Raw genomic sequence first — 19928 nt, 5'->3', positions numbered from 1 at the left:
TGGAGCTTATAGAAATGATAGCTATCTACAGCACTCAGGTTTTGACAGATCTTAGTAAAGAAACATAAGGAAAAAGAAATGGGCATAAGAATTGCCTAACAACAGCTTGATCTGCATTTTGTTGGTCTGGTGAACCATAAGCTGCACAGATAATGCATTCCTGATGCCTCAAGCCAACCAGATTGTCTCTTCCCAAAAGGCACCTTCTGGGTTAAATCAGGCTCTCCAGGTCAGGAGGGTACACAGATTTGACGCACACACTAATGATCAGCATGTAAAAGGATTTAAAAAAAATAAATTGTTTTTTGAAAGACTGGATGCTACCAACTACTATGTGAAACCATCACATACTTGGTAAGGCATCAGCAAGTCTATGGAAATAATTTTCTTCACCTCTATTTTCATCTTATCCTTATTAAACTGCTTCTAATGACAAAAGGACAATATTTTCTATTTTGTTATAGTAAAGAAATCTGCTGTTTCAGCAAAATGGTATTAATTTTGATAGTCAAGCCAACCATGATATTTAGCCACAAACACCATACTCTTTTGCTTACAGGCCCCACGTTTCTGAAAATTCACAAACTTATGTTTTATATTCCAAATTCTGTTTGTAACTTTTAACCACAGTCCTGTAAACATTGTGCAGGTAACTTAATTTGTGCTCCTACAAGCCACTCACTCCCCGTGGGATGTGAGGCGAGGTCACTGTGCTGAGGACTACGGTAATGCAAATAGTGCAAAACTCCAGGTAAAACGTAACAGATGAAAGAAGGCAATTATTGTGGGGTGTAACGGATGGCATAAGGTTCCTGGGTGAATGGATACCTGATGCGGATGGGCAGCGAACAGGAAGGATCCGGTCCCGGAGTTGTTCCCAGCACAGCCCGACCCGGCCCTGGCCCTGAGGGCGCTGGGTGAGCGCGGGCGCGGGGCGCCCCCTGCCGGCGGCGGGGCCATACGGGGGGAAATCCCTCCGTCCTCTCCAGGGCGGATTGTGAAAGCCAAATCCTCCCGCTTTCAGGCCTCCTTTTAGAAACACGAACGAGCGTGTCCCGTGCTGTGCCCGAAGGGATCGAACGTGTCTCTTTTAGATCCATTAAGGCACCGCGCAACAACTTCCTCCAGGGCGTCACTGACACAAATGCCAGGCTCTGCCTTTTCTCTCAGTGCGTTATTCTTTTTAAAAGGCCTCCTGTACCGAGAAAATCACCCACACCTTCCTCCCCCCGCTGAAAAGAGCTGGAACACCTCGCAGAAAGCAGCGAGGCGCTTTCCCACGACTGGTGTACACGAAATCCACGCAGCCGGGCTCCCCCGGAGCAGCGGGGGCTCTGCTGCACCTCTCACGGAGCTCGGCCCGCCTCTCCCGCGCTTGGGCCAACCTGATGTGACACGCTAGGCCAGCGACCTTTGTGCTCCACTTCTCCGGGAGAACGGCTCAGCCTGGCGAATCCTGGGAGCAGCAGGATGCGCAGGAAGGATTGCCAGCCCTTTCCGAAGCGGGGCCGGAGGCAATGACGTGAGGAGCACACGGTCTGAAGGCAAAGAATGGATTCGGTACAGCATGTATCGAATACATGCAGGGGAAAGGAGCGCCCACAGCACCCGCCTAAGGCTGTAACGCAGCCCTCGTTCGTTCCCCGGGCTTGCTACCTGCCCCTGCAGGCCGTGTTCGGTGGGGCAGAGCGGAGCCCGCGGCTGACCCAGCACGCAGGGGCACAAAAGCCTTACCTGGAGCTACTGAGGTGATTTATGCCCTTCACTGCCCCTCTGTAGCTATGTGAGGGGCAGGAAGCGCATTAGGGTAATTTTTGATTACTAGAACTGTTTTTAATCAACTAGTGATTAAGAAGAAAACAAGAACCTTCCCTGCTCACCAAAGGAGGGAAGCACGGCCGGCGTTTGGTCGATAGGGGCAGTGCCGCGGCCGTTAACGCGTGTGGCGGTTCCATAGTGTAGTGGTTATCACGTCTGCTTTACACGCAGAAGGTCCTGGGTTCGAGCCCCAGTGGAACCAGCGCCAAATTGTTCTTTTTCTTTTTTGGCTTACCGTGAGTTTTCATAATTTCCTTCGAAGCGAGGAGGATCGGTTTAGCTGCTTCCTTCTGGAGACGAGCAACTTCATAAGCACTTAAAGAAAACCCGGGTCCTGCTTGCGGCAGAAGGCGGAGCAAGGAGTTTCGAGGGGAGCAGAAACGCCCCCTAAGTGGGAAACCCTGTCCCTCAGGAGCCTTTCCACACGCTTTAACCTCGCGAGAGGAGCGCTTCCCTGCCAGCGCGGGAGAGGCATCACCACTTTACCATCGTCCCCTGGATGGGTAACCAAGGAGACCAGAGGCAGCCACAGCGGAGCCGGGGAGAAGTAGCAGCCTGTGCCTCCTCCCGAGCAGGGACAAAGGCAGTGATGGAGACTGCAGCCCGATGCATCCACAAGGAGATGCTCACCGGGGCAGACTGGAGCACAGGTCCTTTCACCTCTGTGCTTGGAGAAGAGCTTGAGTGCTGGGGAAAGGCGGGCGCTTTTCACAGCACACAGCTAGCAAGGACAGTTAACTCCATCCTGATTTTCCCCAGTACTGTGCGTACCGTTTTTATTAATAAGGAAACAAAGAGCCATCTCAGCTTGCCTCGGAGCGGTTTAACTTTTAAATTATAACATGTTGTCTCATTTTGCACGTGCAAGTCTTTAGAAAAGGGTAACCTCTGGCCACGGATACTGGCACAGCGTCTGTCTGTATGTGTAAGCCCTAACGAGTGCTGGGGCTCAGACATCTCTGCAGCAGGAGGACAAGGGGAGCCCCTGAGCTCTGCTGACCTGGAGTTAGCTCTTGAGTATCTTTGCAGGATCAGAGTGGGAGGATGTGATTTACCTATCTTAAAGATTAAAGAGAAAAATTACCTTGATCAGAGTCTTAAGAAACTTTCTTTAATCATTATATATTAAGAAAACTATTAACCTTTGTCAGTGCTTGCTCTTACTAAAGAAACACTCTGAGGCATGGGCAAGTACAGTTAGAGATTGCAGAGCAATGCAGGGATACCTGGGCCAGGAAACAAAAGCTCCTTTGGGTAGAAACCACTCATACTTCACATAGTGAGACCTAGCATACTAAGATCATAACATTAAACACCATAACAATACTTAAGGGCCTGTGTATGCCACAATCTGAAAGTGCAGATGTACTGAAGTCTGGCTTTCCTCTGCTCGTTTTGCTTAGCAGTGTGTATGCAGCTCACAGGAGGTGAAGCCAAAGCAATGTGTCCCACCGCTTGGGTGAACTGTTTTCCACTGACTGCCTGCTTCCATGATACAAGCTCAAAGGTGAGTCAGGCTTAGTTAGACTTCTCCTAATGTAGGATATGCAAGCCTCTGGTGTAGGTACTTCCCATCTAATAGGGATGGTGATCCCATGGTGCCTACCCTGCCATTGACAGCCACAGCACCCCCAAGTGGGTGTTACAGAGAGTGGGCCTAATCCTGGTGATCAGCAGAGGGTAACTATCTGCATCGCGTTTTCTTACATTTAGGAAAAGGGGCCCTTTTCAGAAAAGGACTTAAGCTCACACTTCAGACTTGTAGAAAGAATATTTTATTCTAAGAGTCAGATCTTAAGTGTGTGTAGATCAGAGTAGCTCTGTCCATTTTGAGAGGATCCAGCTCCTGACGGTTTGACTCAAGCTCTAAAAGTGCTGACAGTCTTGCTCTCTCCACACATCAGTATCCTGCTTCTGAGAGATGTCCATGGTTCACACGTACATGTATAAATGTGTATTTTGTGCGTTCCCTAACTGTGATAAAACAAAAGTGTGCCAGTCACACATTCCTGCTGAGACATTGCGTGCCATGTGTGTTCAGCTTCCAGACGCACGAATCGATGCGTGACACTCTGATTTAGCTGTCTGGCACTCTGACTTTGGGAGAAATATGAAATTGCTATGTGGAGTTGCACTTCTCTCACGCACCAGTACTTTTGCCTCCTCCTTCTCCTCTGAGGCCACACACACACAGTGCCAGTCAGACTAAAAGCATCTCAGTGGTGCAGGGTGATCTTTGTGTTATTTCCCACAATCTGGAGGAAGAAAACACACCAAGATTTCTGAGGGCTATGAAAACATATCAGAATGTCTTAAGGCCAATGGGACATGAGCTAGAGCTGGAGAAGATGTATGGCCAAAAGAGCAAACCCGCCCAGTCAGTTCCTGCCCGTTTTACACAGCATTGGGGATGTCACCAAACTGTCATAATTTGGGTCATTTGTACTAGTCTCAGTTTTGTTCTGTAATCAATGCCAGACTAATTTTTTTCCTTTTTAAAATTTTATTTTTATTTTTTAATAAGGGCAACTGAAGCATTTTCTGGTGCTGTATTGTGTACTGGCTTTTAAATGTTTTCTGTCTTCTGTACCTGAAAATATTTCCCTGTTTTCTAGGAATTAACTACATTATTCATTTAGCAATGTTGTCTGCAGTGGCAGTGTGGTTTTGCTCTTTACAGTTATTAAAATGAAAGACCATCAACACCATTAGACACAAAGGGCCTGAATTGCATACTATTTATACAAGGACTTTAATTTTAAGGCTCTTCTAATCTTCATGTGAGCCAGTTTGATTTTTTGAATGCTACAGACACTTTTTAAACAAAGTCTGCCTTTCTTTCTTTGTGGAGGGAATTTTATAATTGGGCAGCCACCAGTCTTAAGAGTGTCTGTTTGGATGAAATGTCCTTTGATAAGAGCTGTGCTATTTCTGAACACGTTCCCCGAGCTATTGTGCACTTCTTACAAAAAATCAAAACCTATTTGGAGCGTGAGGTTGACCATAAACCAAACTGATTTTAAACTGCTCGGGGTCATGGAAGAGAATTTGGCTTTTCTTTTTTAAAACATGGTAGGTGATTTCTCTCTGTGTGGGCAGCTCTGGTTCCCTGTGACATGTGCTTACAAGACCATAAGGTGAGAGGCTGAAGCCCTGGTCTGGTTTTCCAAGAGATATGTGGATGAAGGTATTTAGGGATTTTTAAGCTGGGATTTTCAGACCCATGGGATTTAGATACCAGCTGCTCATCATGGCAGAGAGAGAGTAGATATCTGAGTGTCTTCAGCAGCTCTGGAAATCTGTGTCTCTGTGGCAGACCATTTCAGACTGGACAACAAAAAGAAGGAGAGACACTCTTGTCTGGATACTGTGTAGAGCCTGGAGTAAGATGCTGCACTGCAGCAGATGCCCAGAGGCTGCCCTGGTACCCTCAATGAGGCTCATGTTTTTTACCTCCTGTCTGGACCTTCTGGTGGGTCTCACTGCCCTGAGAAGGGTGTTGCGTATGAACATAAGACAAGAGGGCACGGTCTTAAGCTGTGCCAGGGGAGGTTTAGGGTGGATATTAGGAAGAAATTCTTTACAGAGAGTGTAATCAGGCATTAGAATGGACTGCCCAGGGAGGTGGTGGATTCTCCGTCCCTGGAGGTTTTTAAGATAAGACTGCATGTGGCACTTAGTGCCATGGTCTAGCAACCACAGCGGTAGTGGATCAAGGATTGGACTTGATGATTTCGGAGGTCCCTTCCAACCCAGCTGATTCTATGGTTCTGTGTAGATCGGTTGAAGTGGGGAAAGTGTTGGGTTGAGAAGGTTAAACTCCTTGAACTGAGCAAAGCAGCGAGGCCCCTTGGCAGGAGACTCATTCCATCCATGTCACATGCTCTGGGGAGGCTGGGATGTATTGGTGTAGAAGTGTAACTGCAGTGGGATGTTGTACCTCACAACCCCTTTACAGGGCATGCCAAATTTGTGACTATCCAAAGACAGGTGAGATAAATCCTGCCCAGGGGACTATTTTTGAAAAGTCAGCATCCTTGTTTGCACAGCATTTTTTGAATGGATGTAGACCAGAAGACTAGAGACACGATTAGCTTAACTCCACAGCAGCCTACATGATCTATGCAGCGCATTAATCTATTCCCAGTGCATGCAGTCTGTGATCTTTTGAAACAAACCAAGCTGCTTCTGAAGCAATTGCTTTCAAAAGCCTCCATTGAAAATTCACTTCTAATTGCACATAATTAGCAGAGATTGGAGGAACGGGTGCAAGATCCACTGGAATCACTAACAGTCTATTATCTTGAACCTTTCAATCATTTTAAAATCAAATTTATTACTCTCTTGAACTTAAGCCTGTCGAGAGGATACTATAGGTAGAACTGTTAGCAAAGGCAGGTGTACATTTTTGGTTTGAGTTTCTTACAGCCTAGCAAGTAAACAACTGAAAAGTGCTATTTTTGTTTGATCTACTGATTGCCATTTTCAGCCCCACACAATTAGGTGACTGGAAGAGCAATAAGGCCAGAGCAGATTTCAACATGCAACTATTATTAGGAAAGGCATTGATAGTGTAGAGGTAAAGAATTGGGGTGGAAGCCAGTGAATACCTATTATATACAATAGACAATATATACTACGTACCTTTTATAAGCTTTAGTCATCTGCTTTTCTGTAGGGGGTATATGTGGTTTCTACATAGGTATATCCTTGTTTATTTGGACATATGTCTACATACTCATTCAGATTCATGCTTAGAGTGTCAGTACCTCAATACTTGTTACCTTTCAAAAACTGTTGCAGATGTCACATCCTCTAGGATGGAGCTTGATGGTAATAATTATGTGTTTGGCTTGATGGTGCTTGAGAAAATCATGAGAATGAAGGAGAGTAAGGTGCTTAGGCAATGCTTAAGTTAATCTCATGCCTTCCCATCAAGCCAAGCAGTACACTAAGGAGCTATTCACAACAGAGGAAGGAAAAGATGCAGTTCAAGATGGGAAGAGTCCTGCTGTCTCTTCTTTTCTGGTACAAAGGTACGCACTTTGCCTCCTGAGAGGCACTTTCAGATATGTCTCTTTGTGTTTCTTGTTTCATCCATGCTTTCGTCTTCCAGGGGCTACAGGGTACAGAGCAAGCTCTCTTTACATTCTCATGGAAGCATAATAATTCAGGGAAAGGCAAAATGTGAAGGAGATGTGTAATTTATGTACATGAGTGAGCAGTGTTCTTACAGCTCTATGAATATTCAATAGCAAAACTCTGTTTCACAAAATAATTGCAGTATAAAAAAATTGCCATATAATTTGTCAAAATATGAATTTGCAAAGAAAATTGTAGTGCAGCTGAGCCAGTGTGTAAATAATAACGCTGATTTGAAAAATGAGGTACAGCAAAACATGAAAGACTGGTCCTTCGTTAATCAAAACTCTTGATTAATCAAAAGCTGATCATTTTCTCTAGCAGCGAGAGATTGCTGATGAAGATTGGCTTTCTTTTTAAAGGCCATTTCAGGTATTTTGGCCTGGGAGAGACTTCCAAAGGCACTTTCAGAACAAAATGCAATCATAAGTCAAGAAAATGGGAAAGGTATTTATCAATTTTGAGGCTTTCTCAAATTTACTTTGCAGAAAGGCAGCAACGAAAGCAGGTAAGCAGGAGCTAGAAGAAGCCAGAAAATTCAGGGTCACAATCTCCTTCCATTTTAATTAACCCAGCAGTATAGAACAGGGACATAATTTTCTGGGTTGTGTTTAAATTTCTGGCTTCATCCAAGCCAATGGCAAAGCTGCTATTATCTTAAACAAGGCTGAGGGTTGCACTTGGTAAGTGCTCAGCAGTATCTACCAACATTAACGTGAATCAAGTGTGATCTGTCAGAGTGAGGAGAAGATTAATCAGACAGTCCAGCTTTTCCCCCATGTATGTTGAATTCTCATTGTTTTGATTTGTCTAGTTCTTTTCTATCTTTCTGTGTTTCCACCTAATACTTTGATCTACAAATTTTCATGGATAGGAAAGTAAATGTTACTCAACTAGCCATGCCTTCATTTCATGCTGTTATGTTTGGCTGTACCCCACTCTGTCTAATTAATAGGTCTTCCTTTTAATCTTACAGCAAATATTTGTATGTTCTCCTCATACTTTATCTCTCTTCTCTCCTTTGTTTTACTTGGGAAAGTTACTGATGCCTAAGCCTCTTGGAAGACTGTTTTTATCCAGACTCCAGCATTTTTTTCCCTTTGGGTGGCATAACTACAATTAGTCCTTGGAATGAGTTCATACCTTACTCTGAATCCCAGACACAGCTTGCTTTTAATAGACACCTACACATCAGGATATTTTTGGAGAGCCTGCAGTGAAAAATAACTTGCAGGATAACTTTCAAGGCATCACTCCTTTGATATTTATTTTCTTAATTTACTATGTTACTTAATTTACTGTTTTTCTTTGCTTCATGGCCTGTGTCCTCCTTTGGATAAAAAGAGAGCAGTGACCCTTTGCCTAGGTCCCCCTCACAGTCCTGCCTTTCCCTCTCACCACGAAGGTGCTGCTAGGTCAGTCCTCCGAGCTACGTGCACTGATGTCACGATAAGCTGCTTAGCTTATTTTCTCTGGCAGAGCAAGTGGCTTAGAGGAGCACCCCCAGCTCCTGCGCCTCGGCTGGGCTTGTGTTTGCCGGGGACACCGCAGCAGCAGCAGCAGCATATGGTGCAGCAGGCGGGCTCTTGCCACGAGAGCCGCAGCAGCTGCTGAGCCCCCTCCATATGGCGAGGGAGAGCACCCCGAGCCCCGGATTGACATGAATGTGCTTTTAGCACATTGAATGTGACATGCCTGCACCGCATTACTCTGTCCGTGCTCCCTACACGTTGAGGAATAAGCACATCTCAGCAGTTTGAGTGGATTTCTTTTTTCCCGTTTTTTTTTGTAGCTTTGAAAAAAAAAAAACAACAAACCAACCCAAAACCAAAATTAAAGGCTCAAACCCGCCTTTGGATGATGGTAAATAACATCTTTAGTGCTGCCCTTTGGCATAATCAATGCATGTAGTGAAATTACTATGCAGGCAATGTTCTGCGTAGCTCTAAGCAGGAAGGAGCAAACATGACAGTAAGATCAGAAATTGGCAAAAGTTTTCAAAGGAACACTTTGGGAAAAAAAGATAATTGTACATCTCTTAAGAAGGAAAGGGGGAGAGGTTGATTTTTTTTTTCAACTTATTTAATCTTTTTCCAGATATTTTCACAACATAAAAGACCAGCAGACATTAAAGAGAAATTAATATTAATTAAATACGAATAATTGTCATTATTTAAATATAGTTTTTATCATGTTCAAATAACTAGTAAATATTAAATGTCATGTCATGTCATGGCTAGGCTTCATGAATGAAGATTTAGGAAGGCTCTATCCACATTTGTAACAGGCATGCTGGTGGCTTATGAGGCCAATACGAGATAGAAATATTAAATGACACACAATACAAATGAATAAAAATGGAAACCAAATAAAAATAACTCAAGTAAAGAAAATGGAATGGAAATTAAAATAATAAAACCATGAAAAATCCTCACAAAATGAAGGAGGAAAAGAACAGCTGAGTTAAAGCCTGAGAGAAAAGCTTAACACAAAGTATGAGACCGTCTCCCCTTTGCAGGCTGACACTGATGCTGCTCCTCTTGCCCTCATTTTCTGGCTCTGACCGTGCTTGCCAGTGATCAGCAGAGGTCAGTCCTCGCAGGCTGATGCGTGCCGGGGCGTTGGTGCCCTCTTGGGTGGTGCTGAGGCCAGAATATCATCTACGGGGGAAACAGGCTGAGCATTTTGGCCACTGTGGCTTTAGGTGGTCGGCATCCCTGGACGGGCACCCAGCCTGACTCCCAGTGTCTTTTGGTGGACACAGATCTGCATATGCCCTAGGGGTCTCTGCTTGCTAGCATAGCTCCCAAGGACCGTTTAAACCCCATGCTTTTTAGAAATAGAGATACTGTTTGCTCAACACGAGGTCCCACTGAGGCTGCTTAGCATAACCATGGAAAAAGCCCTGGGGGGAATCAACAAAAGCAATCACCAAGCAACTGGACAGGGGGGCTACTCTTGCCAAGGGGACCTGGGGACGGCCACAGCTGCAGCAGGGGTCCCTGGGGCCCTTGCCTGTGGCGCATTTGGGAAAACACCACAGATATGGCAGCTTCCCTAAATGCACCTTGTTACCAAGGCTCTGCAACCTGGTGTGAGTCACCTCACTCGCCTGGCACGATTTTCAGGGCTGGTATGTAAAAATAGCCTAGGTTAATAATATAGCAACCCACAAACTAGCACCCAATGAGCACAGACCACCGAATGCTTTTTTCAGTGTCTCAGCCCTCTGTGTTGCTTTACAGGCTGTGTTACCTAACTCTGCTTCCTGATGATGTCTAATGTGGTGCTCAGGGAAAAGAGGGCTTTGCAATGGTGTGCTTTTCAGAAAGCATGGATAAAAACAGTACCATTCAGTCCAGCTATATTTTTTGTTTCTGTGACATCTTTGTTGGGGCTCCAGTCATATTTTTCTAAGTTTTGAGCTGTTTTCCCTTGCCCTGCCCCATGACCCACAGCTGCAGAAGGGAAGCAGGTGACTATGCAGCAGGAACCACAGTGCCCAGAAAGCACTGCTGCACCATGGAGGGGACTGCTCTCCACTGGGAGGAGAGTAAGTCATTTTACTCATCTCTCTGAGACTTTAAACTGAGATGTTGCTTGCAGAGATGAGAGACAACATTAACTATTTTCCAGCTGAAGCTTCTAGGACACCTAAATTATAAAGTAAATAAATAATTAAGCTTTTCCACATACTTTTCCTACAATGATCAAGTTTATGTGAACTTATTCCAGTAAGTTGAGTGACTGACATTTATTCTTTGTTATAGTTTATTTCTCTGTTTTTATATTTTTTATGTACTTTCTCATGCTTGTACATTTGTCATTAATTCTAGACACACTAAAAGAGGACTTGGTATTGTGTCATTATGGTCAGGATAGTGAATATGATTTCTCAGAGTTACCATATCAAAATGTGCTTAGCCTTTGGCAGTGTTACTTCTGTCCACACTTATCTTCCTCCTTTCTTACTCTTGTTTAGCCACATTATTAATGATTACAAATTTTCTGAGACACACAGTTACCTTTTCCTGTCCTTAAAATGCCAGCAGCTGAGTTTCCTTGCTATTTATTGCCCCTTTGTTTTCCCAGCTAGCCTTAAGTTGTGGCTGCTGGTTTATCCCACTTCCACCTCAGGAAACCTGTGTCCTCCCCATCTTGGCATCCCAGGACTACCTCTGCTATCTCTTTTCTTTCTCCCGCAAACCTGGACCACCCCCTAGAATATCTCTCCCCTCCATCCTGCTCAGCAGCAGGTCCTGAGTGGGGCCATCCCAGGGCCTGGGCTACAGCCCAGCCTCACTAAGGTGCTCTGGCACAAAATCATCCTCTGGTCCTTGCCTAAGCCCTGGTCCCTAAATCCTGACCTGTCGGGTGGCATTTGTGCATGATAGTGAGCTGGACAAACAGCACTGCAGGGTAGGATGAAGGGACAGGAAAGGTGCATGCCTTTCCTCCCTGCCTCCCACAAACACAGATAACAGTTTATTTCACTGAACTGATGGTTTGCTGAATGTCCTGGGGGGTGGGCTGTAAATAGTACTTTTTGCTTTTTAATGTTTGGAGGTTTTTTTCAGTCTTGTGCTTTTAAAACAACAGCCCCTGGCGGCTGTGCAGGACTTATGACTCTCCCATGAATTGCAGCAATTCGTTCTGTCTGACCTACAATTACCAATTATCTTTGTAACCTTCCTTGAAGGCAAACACACTCACTATAAAAGCATGCTGGCCATCACTTTTTTTTTAGGCTATTGGCAGCCAGCTTTCCTCTTCATTTCCTTTGTAGGACAGTGCCCATCACAGCTGTAAACACACCAATATATCAATTATTGTGTTTTCTGGCCAACTGCAGGCAAGGGCATTTTTCTTTTCCTTTCTCTCCCAGCACCAGGGGTTATCAGGCCACGCTGCCCAGGCAGGATGTTTGGCCATCTGCTGCTGCACTTACCCCAAGCCAAACCAAGCTCGCCACTCCCCTGTGCCATGGTTGGATGGCTGCGCCACTTGTGGGAGCAAGCCCTTAGCAATTAACCTCTTCTGACTCAAAAAGACAAAGCTGAACTCCTGTTTGAGATAATTAAATCAGTGAGTTATGCAGTGAGGGGTGGTGCTCCCCAGCCCAATGGGGACAACCAGAGGGGCAGCACGCCGGCACCTGTGCCCTGGCACTGGCTTTGCACCCTGTGTGTTGTGGGACTGACCCAATAGAACATTGCCTTGAAAGAAGGCCTTTTGTGCTTGAAATTTACACCCTTGCTTGATTGGCAGTGCTGTCCCCTGGCAGATGAGGCTAAAAACCCTAGAAGCCGCTCTTGTAGCTCAGGAGCAGGCATCTCTGGCTGAGTGCAGCCATCAGTGGCTGAGTGCAGCCACCCAAGTGATGCTGGGGTGACCTGTGAGGAGGATTCATTTCTGGTGGTTAAATTGGTGCTATCGTACACCCACCCACCTGAAAACTGTTCCTTTTTTCCCTGTTGTTTCACTCATAGATGTTGAATTTCCAGTTCCATGTGTCAATGACATATCAAATTTTGATGTTGGCACTCAAAGGGAGGTACTCAGGAGACCTGTGGAAGGGCTCAGCATGGTCCCACAGCAGTACCCTACATCAGTCCTAGTAATCGACATCCCCTTTCTCCACATAGTGCACAAGAGTAGGCTTCACCACAGTACAGTCATCTTCATGGAACATAATTTTCTTAGGTTAGTGGCTGGACTTGATGATTTTAGAGGTCTTTTCCAACCCCTTTGCCAGACCAAAGTACATTAAACCACCATAAGGAAAACCCAAACCAACACACAGAAGTTTTTGCACAAAAATCAGTCTTCTAAAGAAGAAACACATAGCAAGCACACATCTCTAAATGAAACTTAAGTGCCTGCAGATGGAAGAAGTCAAGCCTGGAGCCCTGTGAGCTCAGACAGTTGCTGGGCAGTGGGGACACATGAGGGCTGTGCTGGCTGGGGAGTCAGGCTTCCAGATTTCAGGGTAAGGAAGCTGCCCTTGCATCTGGTGCTCCTGGAGCAGGAGCACTGTCTGGAGGGGCAGGAGACACACCTGCTCTCCTGGTTGTCATGGCCCTGGTGCCAGTGCCACTGCAGAATTGGCATCAAACAGAGCACCAAGCAGGCAGGAGAGGCTCTACATTTCTTTTATTGGCAAAGATGGTACAGTTTTGATAAGTGATAAAGTCACAGGTTTGTATTGTATTGGCAAACAGCATTAACTTAAACCACCTTTATGCTGGTTTAAGTCAAATTCCTTTGCCCTGTGTGGCACAGCACAGAGGTAGCCTTGGGCTTACACCTCTGCCTTGGTTTTCTCATTGCACAGTGAAGTGACAGGGTTTGACTGGGTAACATCTGTGCTGGGACAGGTGTAGTGCAGTGTTGTGAGTGGCCCTCAGCCTATGCTTTACGAGAGGCCAGATCCGGAGATGTGCAGCCTCATTTTCCTGCTGAGCTTGTTGGGGTCTGGGTGCCCCCTGCCTCCCTCTTGGGTCTGACTATAAGCCATATCTTTTTATTGCAGACCAATGTTTACTTCTTCTGCCAGGGCCAGTGCCTTGGGTTAATGTTGTAAGTTCTTGATGCCAGAAATGCTGCCCTGGGACGCTGAAGCACAGGAAACCATCTCTGTTGTTAGAGAAAGGAATTTTTTAAAACTTGTTTATCATTTTGTTCTTGGCTGTCTTTCTTTCAGATTCTTGATACATTTAGGCTCAGTGTCACACCTAAGGAGCAGTTGCATTTCAGTAATAAACAGAGCTTTGTATATAGTTTATATTTCAGCTGATTATAATTGCTCTGTGTTTGTGAGTATTTTGAGAGGAAACTTGCTATAGAAATGTGAGATGTAAATTCCCAGCATTAGCTGGAGCTTCCTAGACTCAGCAAAGTGACAGTGTATGAATGAATAAATCATAACTAGAATTCAGTGAATAATTCAGAGTCTAATTCATTTGGTAAAAAGACCTCTTTCCGTATTCACAAAACCTCTGTGGCAGGTTTCTCATGGCTTCTGTATGCAAGTTTTTACCTGCTCAACAGCTTGTTCCTTGGTGGCTTGTAGATGCCCTACTGGCTTCGAAAAAGTGATGTTCGACATTTGACTTGTGTTGATGAGTTATCAGCCGTCATGGGACTATTTTTTTTTTAAATTATTTTCATAGATGTCTGGGAACTATCCTACCAGTCCAAATGCTGTTAACACAGTCTGCTTTGGACTTCACTGTGAAGTAAGGAGAGCCTTTTCAGTAAGGAAAGTGCTTATAAAAAAGCCATTGCTCAGTAAGAGGCAAGAGATAAAACAGGTCAAATGTTACAAAAATAGTGTGTCTTCCTCCACAGCCACAACGACTGGTTTTCCCTAAGAAAGAAAAAAAAGGGTGTCCTGTCTGTAAAATGGATTAGGAAGACCTGTTTACATTGCATTTTTCTCCATCCCGTCCAGAGTGAGTGGTCGCAGACCAAGCACCTTGTAGAGTGTCCCATCTCCTCCAAAGGCACTTATCACTTGCAGTAGTGCCAGGATGGGATTTCACCCTTGGAGTTCATCAGCTTACACATTTTAAGGAGAAAATGTGACAGGGAAACTAGAGCAGGAAGGCATAAAAAATGGATGTGGGCAAAATCAGCTATAAAGCAGAGACCAAGTGGGCTGGCATGAGTTTCTCCTCAGGGTGATTCAGGTGTGTCTGATCAGAAAGAGGAGATGCCAAAGACATCAGAAAGAAAACCCAGTGGAGGAGTAGCACAGACATGGACACAGGCAGTGCCCTGCTCCTGCCCATATTCTCTTACCTTCCCCTGGCAATCAGCTTGGGGAAAACATGGAAGATTCATCAGTCCTTCCTTTATTTATTTGTCCCTAGTTCAGGAGGAAATTGTATTTTGTAAAGTTTGCTTGCAGCATCTTTGTTTCTAATCTGTCTCTCTCTTCTTCTCTCCACGCCCACTGCCCAGCTGCAATGGCCCTCTCCCCAGGAGAGGTAAGTCTCTCTGGCTTGTTTGGCTGCCAGGTAAATGCTGGGGCTCTGACACGGCTTAGCTCTGGTGCCTTGGGCCAGCAGTAGGGGTGGCACCTGGCCCAGGCACATGCTCTGACTTCTGAGTCCAAGGGATCCAAGTCATTCCATGTTTCATGCTAGGCTGTCATGAAGAAAGGGTCTCAGAGAAGGTGCAGCAGGCTGGGCAGGCATGAGCATCTGTCTCAGGTTCAGAACTCAGATTTAGCCTCATGTTGCTGTTGTTGATGACTATGTTGATTTATTGCTGGTTTTTTACCTTCCCTTTAGGATGAGAGACTGGAGCTGTGGCACAGCAAGGCTTGCAAATGCGATTGCCAAGGAGGACCTAACTCAGTGTGGTCCAGTGGGACTAACAGCTTGGAGTGCATGCCAGGTAATGGAGCAGTGTGCTTTTAGCCATATTTGCCTGGTGATCTCCAGCAGTTTCCCCTCCTGCACTCACCATTGCAGAGGAGGCATGTTTTGGCAGTAGTTGTTCCAAATCCAGCTGCTGTGAGTCTGGGGGAGCTGCACTGGTATGAGGTGATGGGATGACCCTGCACCGTCAGGCAGAGGCAGCCACTATTCCTGGGCCTTGGGAGGTCACTGAGGGTGGCCCATGCTGGCCAGTGCTCCCTACTGGCACCTATGCCTGGCATGCCAGCCTGGTCCTACTGCATATTTTCTTACTGTTTAACCTTAGCAGTGTACAATTCTCCATTTGAAGTCTTGCTACAACCTGGTACCACCCTGCTGTCATTTGCACCAAGCAATCACAGAATCACAACATGGTTTGGACTGGAAGGGACCATTGAAGATCATCTACTTCCAATACCTCCCCTCTCCCATCCCCTTTATTGATAGCGACATCTTCCACTAGACTAGGTTGCTCAAAGCCCCATCCAACCTGGACTTGAACACTTCCAGGGATGGGGCATCCACAGCTTCTCTGGACAACCTGTCCCAGTGGATCATCATCTGCACAGTAAAAAAGTTCTGCTTTATGTCCAATCTAAACCCATACTCTTCCTGTTTAAAACCCTTGCCTTTTGAGAGGCAAGGTAAGGGAAGGAGACGTGGCAAGTTTGTTTGATCTGTCCATGGCAGATATGTGAGGAGCAGGGCGAGGTTTCCCGGCAAGGCCAGGTGTGATGGGTGCTCTCACACATTAGCATTATGCAGCTGAGTAATGAAGGCTTCCTTGACTGATAAAGGCTGTTCTCTTGAATGATGAATATTGCCACTGTAACTCTGCTCTCCCTAGGCAGGGGCTTTGCACTCCCCTTGCCCGGTCCAGCCCAGCCAACATGGTATGGCCTGGTGTCCCTGCTGCCTGACGATGGTTTGCAGAGCAGCCTCTGGCATGGCCGAGGGGAGCAGCTGCTTCCCAAACACCGCTCAAGTCTCCTCTGGATTGGCTGATTTGGCCAGGCAGGCATCAGGCATCTGTTTTGGTGGGTCCCTGTGCGTGGTACAAACGGACTCACCAGAAGGTGACCTGCTAATTGCATTATGGTTGTGTGGTCTGCGGATTAGTGTTGCTAAAAGTGAAGTTGGGTGGTGTTTGAGATAAGCCTAACGAATAGTAAACACAAGGGGCCACCTCAGCCCAGCCACCTCTTGCACAAGGGGAGCAAGGCTTTTAACGTGGTGAAAAATCATGATGTTTCCATGCCTCGAGGAAGGCGGGAGGGTGGCTATATGTTTTCATGGGAAAAAACATGTTAATGAGGTACCGACTGAGCAAGATATGTTAATGAGATATTGATGCATACAGTATTGACCTAGTGGAGCTTGCTAATGAGACATCGACCACATGGGTGCAGTGCTGGGGAGTTGCACTGGGGAGGCCACAGTCATACCGGGTTCTGGGCCCCCACTGAGGCACCCCACGTGTGGGTCATTTTTAACACGAGGCACCACGCTGGTTGGTCAGGCACAGCTAAGGCAAGGAAACGTCCTACCCACAAGGGAAGCTGCGCAGAGCTTTGCTTGCTCCTTTACTGCTGAGACCCATGAAACAAACTATGCTAAACTGGAGAAAGGTACAGAGTAACCTTTGGGGGCTCCACAGGCTGCAAAATTAGAAAATACTGCCTGTGATATAGATGTTTGCCTAGGCAATCCCCATGTGACCCTTGTGAGCACCTTCATTCTGTGTATCTTGATACGCAGTGATAACCTGATTGCATAAAAAATGATCATAACAAAAATCCCCACAACTAGGTCCAGTTAGCATGCAGGTGCTCAGCATCACCAAAGTCCTGCATTTCAGAGCCCTGTGTGGTGACCCACACAGAAAGTTTTAATGATGAATGAGTATTTCTTTCTCCAGTATTTTTGCAGCCAGCAGGAGTCATGTTGAATTTGTCACTGTTGCCAAAGACAGCTGTGGGGGCATGATTGGTAGCCTGGAGACCTGAAGTCAAAAACTCAGATGGAGATCCCTGAGCCTTCAGTAGAGTCAAGCATTACACCTCACTGGCACCAGAGCATCTGCAGGTTTTCCACAAGGCAAGACCATCTCCAGACACAAAGATGGTCCCCATAGCAGAGAATGCAGAAGACCCAAGGGTGCTTGTGAAGCAAGCTTGATGATCAGAGTTTGCTCAGAAATTTTGCCATTCAAGTAAATCAAGACAGTGAATGCAGGGGCAGAAGGAGGTAAAGCCCAGCAAGTAAAGCAGTGCCTGACATTTCTCAAGGACCAGGCAGAGGCTGACAGCCTGGAGGCTGGATCCAGGTTGATGGATCCAGTCTGTTTTTTCTTCCACATGCCTTTCAAGAAGGAGATTGATACTACAACATCTGAATAAAACCTTTCCCCCCAAAATGTTTCAGGTAGAACAGGTTTAGTAAGTTTGAGAGAGAAAGAAGAGTTAGAAATTAAAACAAGAGTTAGAAATGAAGATACTATGGCCCCTGTGCAGGTTGTGGTCTGGGATTAAGAGCATCCTAGTCAGGGAGGAGAAGGAGTAGTGAAACCATGGGAGGTGTTGACAATGTGTGTGCAAACACACCCAGGAAACAGCCAGTCATGTCACTTAAGGTGTTTTTTTCCCCTTTTCTGCAGAGTGTCCCTACCACAAGCCCCTGGGTTTTGAGTCTGGTTCTGTCACCCCAGACCAGATAAGTTGCTCCAACCCTGAGCAGTACACGGGTTGGTACTCCTCCTGGACAGCCAACAAGGCCCGCCTCAATGGCCAAGGCTTTGGGTGAGTTCCAAAATGCCTCTCTGAGGGGCTCCAGGGGCAGAGGGTGTGGGGTGCTGGGGGAACCCTGGCAGTGTGGGGGCAGGAGGGTCTGCCTGGAAGGGCAGCGGTAGAGGACATAGCAGGGCTGGTGTTGTCCCCCAGGTGTGCGTGGCTCTCCAAGTACCAGGACACTGCACAGTGGCTGCAGATCGACCTGAAGGAGGTGAAGGTGATTTCAGGGATCCTCACACAAGGTCGCTGTGATGCCGATGAGTGGATGACCAAGTACAGCATTCAGTACCGCACCGACGAAAACCTCAACTGGGTTTACTACAAGGACCAGACTGGGAACAATCGGGTCAGTGCAATTTGCTCTTTGGCCATTGGTGGAGAGGTGGCATGTTTGGTGACATGAAGGCATCTTTTCTCAGTGGGAGGTGCCCCAAAATGGGGGTCCTGTGGCAGCAGCAGGGTGGATGGGTCTCAGTGCTCACTCCACATCTGGGGGCAGCACAAAGAGGGGCCATTTCCTCTGTGGTGAAAGTGAGTGCCATGGTGACCAGGGCAAAATAAATTTTTTGTGATTTCTAATGATGATAGTGGAGTCCAGATTAAGCTCAAGGGTATTAGTTGGCATTGCAGAGAAGGGAGCACCTCCATAAACCCACTTTCTCAGCTGTGGCTATACAACCCCAACCCTGCTTGGGCACTGAGAAATGGGGGCCCCTTTTGCCATCAGTCTAGAGCTGGTGCACAATGACAATGCAGAAAAACCCCTGAGACAAGATCTGTAACTAATTACGTCACAGCCCACTGAACTGTTCTCACACTGCACTTCTTACTGGCTGGTTTGAAGCGAAAAATTGCACTGAGGAAACCCTACAATGATGCCTGTGCAGCCCAGCTGAGCTGGGGGATGCCACAGCTGCTGCCTCCTAGGCATCCTCAGTGTCCATCTGTGGGGATGGCCCTGTCCTAGCATGGGAGGCTCTGGTGGCTTTGCTGAGGTATCAGTTCCTGCAGCCTTGGGGAGATGCTGTGCTGAGCTTTCCCCAAAAAACAGGTCATGGCAGCAGGTGATGTGACATGCTGGCCAAGCAGTGAGGAAAGGACACTCAGATACATTTTTTGTCTGTATTAGCATATGAGACAACCCAGCTCATGAACTGCAAAGAGCCAAATTTTACCATGCTCACTCCAAACATGTGGTGCCTTGCTGCAGGAAGGCAAGTGAGAGAGGATGGGGTGAGATTAAGTCTGGCCTAACCACCAAAAGTGCAGAAACAATGGGAGAAAGTGACTTACTCAGAAAACCGAATCAGCATGACAAAAATGGTCTGGCTATTTTTGATGTCTTTTGTTTTGAGGGTGGAGGGGAGGAAACCTCCTCCTCATCTGTTCTGCACAGGCACCCCAGACTCATGGGACAGAACTTCCAGCCCCCTAACCACCTACCCACACCTCCCTTCACAGGTTTTCTATGGCAACTCAGACCGCTCCTCTTCAGTGCAGAACCTGCTGCGGCCGCCCATCGTGGCCCGCTACATCCGCCTCATCCCGCTGGGCTGGCACGTGCGCATCGCCATCCGCATGGAGCTCCTGGAGTGCCTGGGCAAGTGTGGCTGAGTGCTGTTTCCTGAGGTGGATGTGGAGGTGTCTGCCCATGCAGCTGCCCTGCCTCACCACTACCACAGCTGCAGCCACAGTCCTGCGGTGTAAATGCCCAGCCTGCAAAGGGAAGAGCTATCTTGAATAAAACATGGCT

The 19928-nt window shown here is 46.6% G+C and overlaps 2 protein-coding genes and 1 non-coding gene across 12 annotated transcripts in view; 2 read left to right on the top strand and 1 right to left on the bottom strand.

Annotated features, from left to right (window-relative positions):
* PPEF1 (protein phosphatase with EF-hand domain 1) overlaps positions 1–1955 on the bottom strand; it is a 40034-nt gene extending 38079 nt beyond the window's left edge. For 3 of the 9 annotated variants that reach the window (XM_017812257.1, XM_017812266.1, XM_017812267.1), the window contains exon 1: positions 1881–1955. The gene's annotated coding sequence lies outside the window, so the exon portion shown is untranslated. The other 6 variants (XM_017812262.1, XM_017812265.1, XM_017812258.1 and 3 more) reach the window with 5 other exon arrangements.
* On the top strand, positions 824–19928 carry RS1 (retinoschisin 1). Of its 2 annotated transcripts, XM_017812269.1 has the most exons (8): positions 824–917; positions 3222–3325; positions 6758–6854; positions 14926–14951; positions 15258–15363; positions 18043–18184; positions 18326–18521; positions 19637–19928. In XM_017812269.1, the coding sequence occupies exons 2-8, from the start codon at positions 3230–3232 to the stop codon at positions 19787–19789; spliced, it is 816 nt and encodes a 271-aa protein (XP_017667758.1). In that variant the 5' UTR covers positions 824–917; positions 3222–3229; the 3' UTR covers positions 19790–19928. The 2 variants fall into 2 exon arrangements, with proteins under 2 accessions (XP_017667758.1, XP_017667760.1); XM_017812271.1 differs by lacking the exons at positions 6758–6854; positions 14926–14951 and having other exon boundaries at positions 19637–19789.
* On the top strand, positions 1948–2020 carry TRNAV-UAC. The gene has a single exon. It is a non-coding gene; the product is annotated as a tRNA-Val (tRNA).

Source organism: Lepidothrix coronata, unplaced genomic scaffold, assembly GCF_001604755.1.
Source record: "Lepidothrix coronata isolate B3197 unplaced genomic scaffold, Lepidothrix_coronata-1.0 Scaffold35, whole genome shotgun sequence".
NCBI lineage: Eukaryota > Metazoa > Chordata > Aves > Passeriformes > Pipridae > Lepidothrix > Lepidothrix coronata.
The sequence above is the reverse complement of the archived record's forward strand: the minus strand, read 5'-3'. Positions and strand labels throughout refer to the sequence as shown.

Coding starts and splice junctions, on each gene's coding strand:
- RS1 (XM_017812269.1), top strand. CDS start 3,230: ATGCAGCTCACAGGAGGTGAAGCCAAAGCAATGTGTCCCACCGCTTGG. Junction 3,326..6,757: donor TCCATGATACAAGCTCAAAG/GTGAGTCAGGCT, acceptor CTTCCCATCAAG/CCAAGCAGTACACTAAGGAG. Junction 18,185..18,325: donor CTCAATGGCCAAGGCTTTGG/GTGAGTTCCAAA, acceptor GTTGTCCCCCAG/GTGTGCGTGGCTCTCCAAGT.